The sequence below is a fragment of the Protopterus annectens genome, chromosome 3.part0 (assembly GCF_019279795.1).
Source record: "Protopterus annectens isolate FY-2018-M chromosome 3.part0, PAN1.0, whole genome shotgun sequence".
Classification (NCBI taxonomy): domain Eukaryota; kingdom Metazoa; phylum Chordata; order Ceratodontiformes; family Protopteridae; genus Protopterus; species Protopterus annectens.
The window spans coordinates 1,407,013,186-1,407,026,937 of NC_056731.1; the positions used below are offsets into that span (position 1 = coordinate 1,407,013,186).

The 13,752-nt window shown below is 36.2% G+C and overlaps 1 protein-coding gene across 2 annotated transcripts in view; it reads left to right on the top strand.

Annotated features, from left to right (window-relative positions):
• Positions 1–13,752, top strand: part of CA8 (carbonic anhydrase 8) — a 729,036-nt gene that overhangs the window by 680,616 nt on the left and 34,668 nt on the right. For both annotated transcript variants that reach the window (XM_044065478.1, XM_044065479.1), the window contains exon 7: positions 2,387–2,555. In XM_044065478.1, the coding sequence (XP_043921413.1) occupies positions 2,387–2,521 (135 nt within the window). In that variant the 3' untranslated portion in view covers positions 2,522–2,555. The remainder of the gene's footprint in view (positions 1–2,386; positions 2,556–13,752) is intronic.

Genomic DNA, 13,752 nt, shown 5'->3' on the forward strand with positions numbered 1-13,752 from the left:
TGCTTCTCGTCTAGGGTGGGGGGGCTATTGCATGGGTAGAACCGTCCAAAGCACGTGGACTCCAACAGAGACCGTTCTGCATATCAGTGTTTTGGAGATGAGAGCAGTGCTTCTAGAGTTGCAAGCTCTCCATGCCCTTCTTCCTCTAGGGACTATTGCAATTCAGACAGGCAACATATCAGTGGTCTGGTACATCAACAACCAGGGGGGAACCAGGTCTTACCCCCTTTGCCGAGAGGCCATGAGAGTTTGGGAGTGGGTAATATCCACCAACCGTTTTCTGCTAACAACACACATTCCGGGTCGGTCCAACATTCTAGAGGGCAAGCTGAGTCGAGCTATCCTCTCACCTTACGATTGGTCTTTGAACCCCTTAGTAGCTTAACAGATCTTCCTCAAATGGGGTCAACCTTGCTGCGATCTGTTTGCATCACCTTTGAACGCAAAGTGCAGCGAGATTTTAGCTCTAATCCCTCCACCGAGGGAGACCCCCAGAGACTCTCTAGCTCATGCTTGGCCATCCGGTCTGCTTTATGCTTATCCTCCTCTCCCGTTAATGACAAAATTCATGCAGAAAGCTCGTCGGTTGGGGAGCAAGGTTATCCTCATAGCCCCATTCTGGCCTCATCAAACCTGGTTCCCATACCTACGGTCTCATCTCATGGCTCCTCCTTGGAGCTTAGATCCCATTCCGGATCTGATTTCTCATCCTTTGGGATTGAAAACTCTGAACCTGGATGCCTCAAGCTTTCCGCTTAGTTGATCCAGTTTTGTTAGTGGCTAGGACTCCCGGCATCTCGTCCACAGTGAAATCTATCCTGGTGGCGGCACATAAACCTTCTACCAGGAAAGTCTACAACAGTAAATGGAAACGTTTTTCTATCTGGGCCAGGCAAAGGAATTTGGACCCCTTTACGGCTCCTATTCCAGCAGTACTTGAGTTCTTATCCCACATCTTTCATCAGGGGGCCAGTTCTTCAACTGTGAAGGTTCAAATGGCGGCCATTTCCCACTTCCACATAGGAGACAATCTTGGTCCTTTAGCTTCCTCTAAGATCTGTAAGACCTTCTTGAAGGGTACTTTTCTTTTAAGACCTCCTGTCAAGAATGCAGTTCCTCCGTGGGATCTAACCTTAGTCCTCCAGGCTCTTACTGGCCCACCCTTTGATCCTGCAGCTTCGGTTGACTTAAAGTATTTGTCTTAGAAAACTGCCTTTTTGATTGCTATTACCTCAGCTAGAAGGGTATCGGAGCTTCAAACCCTTTGTACTAAACCTCCGTATCTTGTCTTCCATAAGGACAGAGTATCCCTCAGGACTAATCCCTCCTTTTTACCCAAAGTGGCTTCCAAGGCTAACATCAACCAATCCATTAATCTGCCTGTTTTCTTTCCTAACTACCAGAACAAAGGAGAGTACTGACTATATTCATTAGATGTGCATAGACAATTGTGCTTTTATTTGCACAGAACAGCTGCCTCACGTAAGTCGGAGCAGCTCTTTGTTTCCTTTGCTAAGCCATCTTTGGGAAAATCAGTAATGAAGGTGACTTTAGCTAGGTGGATATCTCACTGCATTTTACTGACGTACAAAATTTATGGTTGGCCTGATCCCGTGGGGGTTCATGCTCATTCTACCCTTTCTATGGCTACCTCTGTTGCCTTTTGGTCAAGGGTACCCTTGGATGACTTTTGTGTGTGTGTGTGTGTGTGTGTGTGTGTGTGTGTGTGTGATTAGAGAATATATTAGAATTATTTATATGAATTATTAATATTACTATTTAAGCAACAGTGTACCTCATTAGGTTTTTGCATTTAAACATCTATATAAGGTTTCTGTAATCACAGCAGGAAACAGCTTTGGTCATTGAGAAATGCTTTGCTTATGGTTTGCTATAACATATCACACGAATGAGCATGAATTAAACTCAGATAATACATAAAAGTGACTCTTCCTAACCAAGTGAATCTGTTCGCTCTGCTAATTCCCAATGCAGAATTAATGCCTCTGTTATAACCATTGCAGCTTGGATACTTGTAGCAACCTAAATTCTAGTCTGCTTTTGAAAGAATGAAGTATGTTTTGTAGATTTTTCAAGTAAGGTATCTAGTTATTGCTCATCATTATTCAATTTGTTTTTATTATACATGATAATAAAAAGTATAATGTCTTTGCAATTATATATATATATATATATATATATATATATATATATATATATATACATATATATATATATATATATATATATATATATATATATCTTGATACAAACATTGTTTAGCAAAGTGAATATCTTTATAGAGAGAATTAAGATTTCTATTAATAGTTAAAAAAAGATCTCAGTTATCTGTGATAAGAACTCAATTTATTATGATTCTATACAGATTGAGGAATTTAGAAGATTAAGAACACATGCTAAAGGAGCAGAACTGCTAGAGGGCAGTGATGGAATGCTGGGAGATAACTTCAGACCAACACAGCCACTTAGCGACAGAATTGTTCGTGCAGCATTTCAGTAGGTCATGCCAAAAGGTTTGATGCTTCTATTTTCAGGTACTTATTATTACTATTATCATCAAAGTGTTTTAAAGCAACATTGCTTTTTTATAATAAGGTTATCATATTCAGTGGCACAAATTTTCACATTTTTCTTAATTATTTTGCTGCTTTCACTCACTCACTCCCTCACTCACTCACTCACTTACTCACTCACTGTCGCATTCACAGCTTTGAACTTTATAAATGTATTTAAATAAAATGCAAATGGAATGTGATCAAGTTATGCAGCTGTTTCCTTTGTTTTTGACACTGTAAATAAATATTTGTTAAAAATCAAATGTGCACCATAGTATTGAAATTGTCTGTGATATTCATTAGTATATACAAACTTAAGAAAGTCCACACGGAAAGCTTTGTAGAGTTTCACAATGTCCCCAACTCTTTCACAACTTTTCATATGACTTTTGCTCTTTCACAAGTTTTCATATGACTTTTTTCATAAGAATTTCTAACTGGTAATGGATAGGTCAGGTTATAGGGAAATCTTTTGTTAACTCTGGATTGTTGAAACAACTGCAGTTGTTTTTAATGCAGATACTGGTTCCATATTTGAATAACAAAGTTGTAGGCAGGTCTCCTATTGCTGGGGAGATTGCTTGTTAGAGTTTTGGTCCAGTGACTGAAAAGCTTTGGTTGCTATAGTGTTTATCTGAAATTACATGATGCATGCATAATGCAAAGGAAGATTGGGTTGTGAGGATGGACATCATTTTAGTTATTGTGAATTTGCTTGTGGAGGTTTAGCATGATATATTCATTTGGCAGTAGAATCCTAGAAGGAGGTCAGACCTTTCCTGTACTGGCAGCCAGTTTGCTTGTTTAAGGACTGAACAGTGATGTTCTCTGCTAGTGATGAAGCAACATATCCTATTAAATGTTGGCAGTTACTTGCTGGAAGAGCAACAAAGGAAGAACTGCTTTTTTAAGTCAATAAAAGTGAAAAAACAATTATATTTATGAATGCCTCAGATGTTTTGGGGATCCTACAGGAAGACTGATAGCATTGCTGTAATTGGTTCTGTTTTTAGGTTTCTGCATCATTTGGTATTCTTCTGTCACACACTGCCACTGATAACCTGTGCCATTTGGCTGCGGTCATGGGTCCTAAAGAAGACAAATCCATGTTTGGGTCCTCCTTAAAGAAAAAATGGTAATTGTCACTTCATTAAGTTTTCCCCAAAAGATAGGTCTTGCAACTGTAAAAGTGTGTGTGTGGGGGTGCTCCCTCCCTCTTGCTCTATGATTCCAGTGCCCTTGGCGGCTCCTCTTATTCTAGCTTTCACCTCCACATTCAGACTTCCCTTCTCCTTAACCATCCCTTCCAGATTTTATTTTTATTTATTTAACATTTTTTTACCAGAAAAGTCAAACTTGGTCAAGAACCCATTTTCAGCAGCATCCCAGGGAGAAAAGCTCAAAAAGATGCATGAAAGTTAGGACATTGTACATGAACAAAACAATAGTAAGAATTAAAGCACACATTACACAAGTGATACATAAGTACACAACAAAACATGTACTATATAGGCAATACTAAATAAAAGTAATGTGGTAGATTACATAGAGTTAGACACGATATATATATATATTTTTTTTAGGTAAGATTAAGATAAAGACGGTGGGTCAGGTAGGGGGGTAGAATATTAGAAGCAAGCATAAGCTTAGAAGAAATGCGGAGTAGGATGGGAATAGTTAGAGGTGCAGAAATAGATAAAGTTTCTTAGTTTGATATGGTATTAGTTAGTGGATGAAATTCATGGTCTAGGGATCTCCATATGTAGAAAGTAAAGTCCCTAAGGAGTGAATGAAGTTCACCTATTAGGGAAAGAGCAGGGGTAAGATAGTAGCAAGCAGATACTTGAAGCTGTTAACCTACTCCACTATTTCCCTTCTATCTCAATTCTAAGCTTCTTCTGATTTCCCCCATTTGCTGCCATTACAACTGTTTTATCTGTACGTATTGTCATTTCACGTGTCTTCAGCTTTGCATTCCATTCCCCTATCATTTGCTGAAGTTCATGTTGAGAGTCTGCCTGTAATGTTGGTAGAATAATAATGCTATTTGTACTTCTTCTAGGGTAGGGTCTATATATATATATATATATATATATATATATATATATATATATATATATATATATATATATATATATCTGAGTAATCCTCAGTAATTCTTATAATATTAAACTGAATCATGTGAAACTGTTTTCCATTATACCTGTAATTTAGCAGCATCCTTATATTATAGTACCTGCTAACTGCTTTCTTTTGCTGTAGCAGAAGGCTATGGTATGTTCTGCCATTTGCTTTTGCAAGTTTATGCCTGGCTGCGGCTGTTCCAAATTCAATAGTGAAAGTCAGCTTTTTGTAAATTTTTTTATTATTTGACTGAGGGCTAGAAAATTATGAACATTTTCAGTACTGTTTGTGTCATTTTACCCCTGCAAAACTTATTAAATGCCTTGTTTCAATTTAATATGCAGTTGTGTTGTGCAAAATCTTACTACACTCTTCTTCAGTTGTAGTATTTGAATGTACTGGTTCTTCTTATTTCGTCTTTTCCTGGTTAGGGGTTGCCACAGCGGAACTCCGGTCTGCTAATGACTGGCAGTAGATTTTTACGGTGCTGCGGTGCCAGCCCGATGCCCAACCTTCAATGAAGGCATGCCCATTCACGCATGTCTTTCGAATGCCACTCGACCATGGGGAGGACATGCAGACTCCACACAAAAGGCGCTCCAGCCGAGAATTGAATGGGAGAACCTCTTGCTGTGAGGTAACAATGCTACCGCCCACCACCATGGCTATTTGAATGTACTGGTTAATATATCAAATTTTAATTTTAAATTTGTTTTGAATTTACCAGTTACCATATATTTTGTTTAATTTTATTTATGTTACTGAGTAAGTGATCTCATCCTTTTTGCAATAATTTTCAACAGTAATCTGAGCTACAAGGAGAGGGACAAATACACTATATGCATGGATGGGTTTAGTGTAACCATTCAAACAGCATGTCTGTGGGATGTGGGAGGAAGCTGAAATAGACAGAGAAAAGCAATACAAACCATAGGGACAACATACAAAATTTCATAGAAAAAGTGACCAAAGGTCAGGAATGAAATCCAGTCACTGGAGCTGTGAGCAAATATCTTACCACTTAATCACCATGCTTTCCATTTGTATTTTGTAAAATACTTTGTTGATGAAATGTTACAGTTTTGTTGCAGGTGAAAAATTAATACAATATTTTGGATCATCTGTGTTCTTGCAGGTGTATAACATCCCTAATGTAGGGGTTTTCTACTAACTGCTTTGGTACTTTAACTCAGTACTGTAGCTAGGATGGGGCAAAAGAGCAATTGCCCTGGGTGCTCTCTGTTAACAAGCATAACAGGCACATCAGAAGAACTGCTGGTCATACATGAGTGCAACACCAGCATTCATTTAAGTAGCTGCCGGTTTTAAATGAATGCATTCATTGTTTGCAGTGTAGAAATTGCAGCTAGGAACTAGTGTAAGCTCTTAGATATCAATCACAGATCACCTTTTTTATTATTAGTCTTCAACCTAGGGTTGGGAGGGTGACATACTGGTGTTTGCCCAGGGCTCTAAATGACCCAGTTATGGCTGTATTCAGTACTGAGCAGCAGGAAGCGAATTACTCCCCTTGTTTCAAGAAGTCTACTACACCAAGAAAACTCGTGTTTCCTTAGAGGTTTTCTCCCAAATTCTCCTTTAACACATGATATGATTTTCAGTATCATGAAAATGCTATGAGTTGCAAAAAAGTGTAAAATATGAACATTCTTCTTTATCTGATTGGATTCAAAAGTTTAAGTGGTAACAGTGAATTTATATTGCACATTAAGAAAACAAGAATGGCATTTTAACTGTCAAAAGTAACTAGCATCAAGTTCAAACAAAGAGTTACAATTGGATTAGTGTTTTAGACACAACTAAGGTATCAGTGGTCAAGTATACACCTGTTCAAGAGCTTTGAAGTGTTGCAAGATATGACCAGGTAGCACACACTGCTGTTTTGTGATATTGGATGATCAATGTAAATTACATTTTGGAAGCAGTAGCGTTGTCACCTCAAAGCAAGAGGTTCTCCCTTTTGATTTTCGGCTAGAGCACCTTTCTGTACGGAGTCTGCATGTCCTCCCCACGGTCGAGTGGCATTCGAAAGACATGCGTGAATGGACGTGCCTTCGTTGAAGGTTGGGTGTCAGGCTGGCACCTTGGCACTGTAAAAATCTACTGCCAATCATTAGCGGACCGGAGATCCGCTGTGGCGACCCCTAACCAGGAAAAGCTTGAAGAAGAACAACAACAATGTAAATAACATTTCATATTTTACAATATGTCAAAACAGCCAGATTAGATAAAATAAAGAAATTTATAACTACAAACATGAATAAAAAATGTAATAAACAACAAACTAAACTATTGGATAAAAATATTACATATACAGAGGTTGTTACACAAATAAACAAGCTTAAATCAAACAAAGCACCAGGTAATGATGGTATTATACCAGAGATATATAAAATTCTTTCTAAAAGTACATACTCATTAATACATAAGGTTTTTATTTTGGCCCAAAATGAGTTAATAACTCCCCCATCTTGGCAATACACATTTATTTCGCCAATTTTAAAACCCAATAAAGATCCAACTAGATGCACTTCATATAGACCTATTTCATTACTTAATGTTGATTATAAAATGTTTATGAGTATTTTTGCTGATAGATTGAAGACAATCATCCCAGGCATTATAGATATAGATCAGACAGGCTTCATTGTAAATAGAAATACTTTTGATAATATAAGGAGAACTCTAACATTAATTGATTTTGCAAATAGGAGAAAGAATGATTTAACACTTATTAGTCTCAACATAAGTTCAGCATTTGATTCAGTAAGTTGGGACTACTTGTTTATCTTATTGAAGTGCACAAACTTTTCAGATGCATTTGTAAATCTAATTGAACATTTATATAAAGGAGCATTGGCTTACATTAAGATAGGAACATATGTCTCACAAAAATACCCATTTTAAAGGTACAAATCAAGGGTGTCCACTCTCCATTATTATTTACTTTAATAATGGAGCCTTGGGCTAATCTGATCAGAAACAGTACTGATATAGAAGGATTTGATATAGATGAAAATACAACATCTAAAATTCAACTTTTTGCAGATGATGTTCTAATTACATCAGCAGGATCTAATTCTTCTATGTAGTCCCTATTTGATAAAATGATGAATTTTAAAAATATTTCTGGTTTAATATTCAATGAAGAAAAAACTAAAATATTACCTATATATACATGAAAAATGTCCTCATTAGTGATTTTAGTAAATATATACCTAATTCAGGTCAGATAACTTACTTAGGTATAATATTAACTAAGGATATCAAATCTATTATACATAATAATTATAATACTTGTCTTCTTAATATACAAAATCTTTTCAATAGCTGGAATAATATGTTTTTTACTATGGAAGAGAGACTTACAATTATTAAAATGATAATATTCCCTAAGATATTATACTTAATACAATCAGTAATACTCCCACCTACAAAAATAATTATCAGGAAATTGAATACACTAATGTTAAATTTCTTATGGGCACCTAATAGACCTAGGATTGCATTAAAGAAACATACTAATAGCTGGTCTCAAGGGGCATTTCTTTTCCAGACTTTAACTTATATACTATCTCTTCTATTATAAAAGTTATTACTTTGTTAATAGATCAGTCATATGTTGCAAAATGGAAAGATTACTGGGAACTAATTAGTATTCACTTCATGAAAATCTCTTTAACACATAAAAATATGATTGTAAATAACTCCATGTTATGGTTACTAAAAGAATTTTGTACTTCACCTATTACACCAAAATATATAGTTAGTTATCCATTAAACATTATTATTAGTTATCGTAATTTTATATCCATGCATCCTAAGTATAAGGAATGGAATTTTATTCTATTCCCTATAATGTATACACAAGGTATGCTTTTGTCATCCACTTCTGAGAGAACTCATTTAGTCACAGAAAATGATCTAAAGTACTGGTATCAGTTGCTATCTGATAATAAAGTTAAAAATTTAGACTTCTTAAAACAAGAATTTGATCTGAGAGAAACTTGTTGGTTAGAAGTTCAGACCTTTAGACAACATCTTATTAATAAAATTGATTTAATGTCTATAACAGTTAAAGAATCTATTCCAGTACTGATTGATTACTTGATATTAAATTTACAACATAAAGTTTCTGATAAAGGTAAGCTTTCATACATACATAAAATTATCAGAGAAGAAACTTATTACAGTGTAGATACCTATTGGAATTATTTCACTTCCATTAATGGTGAATCACCAAATCAACAAGATAAACAATATATATTGGAATCTGCTTATAAAACTACTTCTTCCATTATTTGGAGACTTTTTACTTGGAATTTTTACATAGATCCTTTTATACACCTTTGACGATGAATAAAATAAATAATAAAGACAATTTATGTAAAAGATGTAATGTAGAAATTAATGCTGATTGGGCACATATGTTTTATGACTGTATAAAATTGAAAGAATATTGGAAGTCAATCAATGATTTTTTGCAGGCTCTTTTTACAGATAATTTCATTATTTCTAAATCTCTTATATTATTCAACACTCCTGTTCCTCAAAGTGTTAAAAAGGTTAAGCTTCCCTTGTTATGGTCTATTCTAGCAGTGGCTAGAAAAATAATAACCAGAAATTGGATTTCAGATACTCCTCCTTTGTTTAATGAATTTAAAAATGTTATGACTGTAGTGTGCCATATGGAATTGATGACAATAAAATCAAGAACTACTAGAAAAACATCTTACTATATTATATGGGATACTTTACAAAATCTGTTAAAAAATCTTAGCTTCAATAGCATGGTATTTTAGTTTAATTAATTGATTTGATTGTAGTGGATGTCTTTGTAAATACTTTGGTTATGTTATTGAATGTTATAACCATTTCTATTTTAATTACTTGTATAAAATTGTTATGATATTTATTTTGTATGTTAAAAACAATAAACTTGTTTTAAAAAAAAAAAAACAGCCAGATTAATGTTACACTCCAAGTATTAGTGGCAAAACCAAGTGTCTTAATGTTATGTACAACTTGGCAGCATTTGTTTTCTTGTAATTACAGAATTTATACAATGTACATTCTAGTAATATTCATAACTTACTTTACCAAATAAGCATTTATATGGGTGGCAGAGTGGTGCAGTGGATAACATTTTCACCTCACAGCAAGAGGTTCCTCAGTTCAATTCTCAGCTAGGATGTTTTCTTTGAGGAGTCTGCATGTCCTCCCTGTGTTTGTATGGTTTTCCTCTGGGTGCTCTGGTTTCCTCCCACATTCCAAAGACATACAGTAGATGGAGTGGACATTCTAAATTCCCCAAAGGTGTGAGTGCATTGTGTGGATGAACTCCATGGCAGCATTAGCCACCTGGTGGTGTAAACTATGGCTCTAGATGATTTTCACTGTTGAAGCTTCACCCTGAACTCATGTGGGGAAAAGGGGCTGTGGATGGATGGATCTCTGGCTGCCTTCACACTACTTGCCACATTTTAATGCCTTTTATTTACTAACACCTACTGCTTACTTATGCTATCCCAAAAATGACAGTATCACAGCCCATTTCTGCATTAGTAACATAAAATAATATGTTTCATAACTTTCTGCAGACTTTCTTCAATAACTTAAGTCCTATATACCCCAAAAGGATAGTTTCACATTTCATGCCTACTAGAACTTATCACCTTGGAAATGTTATGCCATTCGCTGATACACTGCCTATCTTTATTGAGAAATTAATCCCAATATTAGAATATTGTTAATATTAACAGCTTGCACCATAAGCAAACAGTTATGTCTATGGCTGTTGAATTCAACTTATTTTAGTGATATTTTTTTCTTTTGTCTAAGCATGCAATTAAACTATCATTTCTCCAGTACTTGTGTGTTTTGCTGCTTGGTCCTTTAAACTACTTACTAAAGTGGAAGAAGCACTTTGTTCATCTCTTTTGCCTGTCATGCGGGCTTTACTCATCTGCAGCCTATTGCCAATGTTAGGTAACTTTGCATATTAATTAGTGCGATTCCAGTTTTATCAGATGAGCACAGCAAGATGACTCTCTTCATTTTCTTCATCTTCTTCCTCCACTACCACTCCCAAGAATATGCCAACCAGTCCAATGTCTCTTTTGTGGTTGCCTTGTAAAGTAAAAATAGTTACACTTCTTTATGTTAAGTGATAGTACTTGGTTAATACATTTTTGGGATAACCTCCTGTGATGCCTCAGATGTCAGATTTTCTGAGCTCCTCGTCTGTCATTTGCTACTCTTTTTGAGGATGCTATTTAACTCTATATTAAACCATATAGTTGGTCTTTTCCTGTCTATGGCAAAATGATTGCTGCTTCCATCACTGTGATGAAGAAGGTAACGATTTGAATGATCATGACCACATTAATGAGCCTTGTAATATAGAGACTGAATTCTTGAAAGTCCTGACTTATACATTAAATTCAAGACTGTCATTTGTTGAAATATTCCATTTTATCTAAGATATGGTGAATTAAAAGTTAGTATGTTTAAGTTCAGGGGGAGTGGGGGGGGGGTGAGTGGAGGGGGGGCTCATGTCCCTGTAAAAATAAAGAGAACTGTTTGAAATTTGCTCTTCTCCTGTATTTCCAGTCTTTGTCTTTTGGCTTTTTGGGACTTGACATTTCTAGTCACAACATTTCAATAAGGAGCTAATGAGAAGCATACCTATAGCCCCTACCATGCATGCAATAATGCCACCGGGCAGTGAGCAAGATATTATGTTCAGTGCATCCTAATCTATCTGTGTGAGCTAGGGTTTGCAGCTGTGGGGACATACCTTACCAATCACCCTGACATGTAGCAGAAACCCTTTAAACTCCTTTAGTCATAAAACAGAGAAGATGACAGGTCTTTTCATACCCCCATCTCTGACTCTTCTATTAATCGAAATTAATCATTGAACCCAGGTCAACTACACCATCCCTCTGTGCCAAAAGCCAGAGCAGTAATTGTTTTTTGATTATTACATTAATTTTGCAATTTCTTTCTTGAATCTACTGTGACAGTATCTGTCATCATTGTTGATTATTACTTTCATATTATTTATTTATTTATTTACATTTGTTGACTGGGAATGTCCGATTGAGCTAAAGCCCTTTTTCAGCAGAGGCCCATGGAGAAAAGCTCCAGAACATACAAAAATTACTAGATTGACATTCAATAAGTTACAAATCATATACAGTAATTGCCAGGATTATACAATACTATAAACAAAAGCATAATAACCATTAAAGCTTAAGAAGCAAAAATGTTGTAGTTTAAAAAAAGTTAACTAATCTAAAGTTCAATAAGCAGATTAAAGTAAACGTTTTGAGAGTTATATAGAAGGAATGGGAATGTATTAGATAAACAGGACTAGACTGGTTGGTTATGGTCAGGGAGGATGCATGCAATGGCATGTCCAGTGATTTTTGAAGTAGTCTTTGGTGGCTAGCTTAAATTATTTGGGGTGTGTAAGGTTCCTTATTTCTAGTGGGCATTTGTTCCATGCAATAGAGGGGTGGTAGCTGTATAAGTTGCACCCTGTCTTAGATTTAGGTTTGTAAATAGTTAATAGGCCTTGGTTTGTGCTTCAGAGATATCTGATAGGGGAATGGAGGGAGATGAGGGATGATAGTGCTGGACAGAAAGCAGGCTGCTTTAGAATGATGTGTATGATTTGGAGCTGTGATTGGAGAAACAGGTGTGGTAATTCGAGCCAGCTCAGGTATTTTAGGGAGAGACAGTGGTGGAATTTATATGTTTGTTGAGCTGCAAATCTGTGATAGGTCGATTCTAGTTTTGTAAGTAGGGAGGAGGTCAGATTTGTGAGTATTTGGGAACAATAAGTTCAGCAAGGTAGTAGGGGGGCATGAGAGAGAGTAACCCTAGCTTCAGGGGTAAGAAATTTGTTATTCCTGTACAGAAGTCCTAGTTTCTGATGTTTTTTTCAGATGCAATTGTTAATGTGTAGATCAAATTTGAGTTGGTCATCCATGGTAATGCCAAGTAGTTTTTTGCTACATTTGACTTCTATAGGCGTATTGTTTAGGGGCGTTATGGAGAAGGAAGGCTTGATGTGGTTAACAGATTTAGGAAGAAAGAGTAGCAATTTTTATTTTTTTAGGGTTGAGGATGAGTTGGTTATTTGTGAGTCATGTCTCTACTGGGTTAAAGGATGTATGGGTAGTAGTTAGGAGTTCAGAGGGTGAGTTAGCAAAAGTGATGACTGTAGAGTCATCTGCATATTGGACAATAGTAAACTGAGGACAAGAGGAGTGAAGTGAGTTGGTGAAGATATTAAAAAGTAGAGGTCCAAGTATGGATCCTTGGGGGACACCTGTTCTTACTGGAAGGGGGATAGCTAGCATTGAGTCCCATCTCACTGACTGCTGCCTATTAGTGAGATAGCTAGAGAACCATGAGATAGTGCTGGGGAGAAGTTAAGGTCTGTGAGTTTGTTATTTAGCAGAGAGTGAGATACAGTGTCAAAAGCCTTTGATAGTCAAGGAATAGGTAAGATATGAGTTTATGATCATCTTAGGCTAGAGAAATAGTGTTGAGAAAGGATGGTAGAGCTGTGGTGGTGCTATGCTTGGAACGGAAACCATGCTGTGTAGGAGTGAGCAATTTTCCCTGTATGAGATAATGCATAACTTGCTTGTGTATGCATTTCTTGAGGACTTTTGACAGAGGAGAGAGGATAGCGATAGGTCTGAAATTAAGATTTCTGTGGAGTTGCCTCCTTTATTTATAGGGAGAGTGTAAAGCTGTTTCCAGATAGATGGAACTTTAGATTCAGAGATGGACCATTTTATTAGGATAGATAAAGGTATGGCAAGCGAGTTTGCAGTAGTTTGGAGAAAATATGAAGGGATATTGTCTGCAGATACTGAGCACGGTTTGAGCTTAGAGAGTAGAGTTTTGCTGTAGTTAGTGGGAACAGGTTTGAAAGTAAAGGAGTTTTCAGTGTTAGTAGTTGGGGGGTTTCAGGGAGGTTAGAAATTTTACTGTTTGAGGGCTTGGGGTT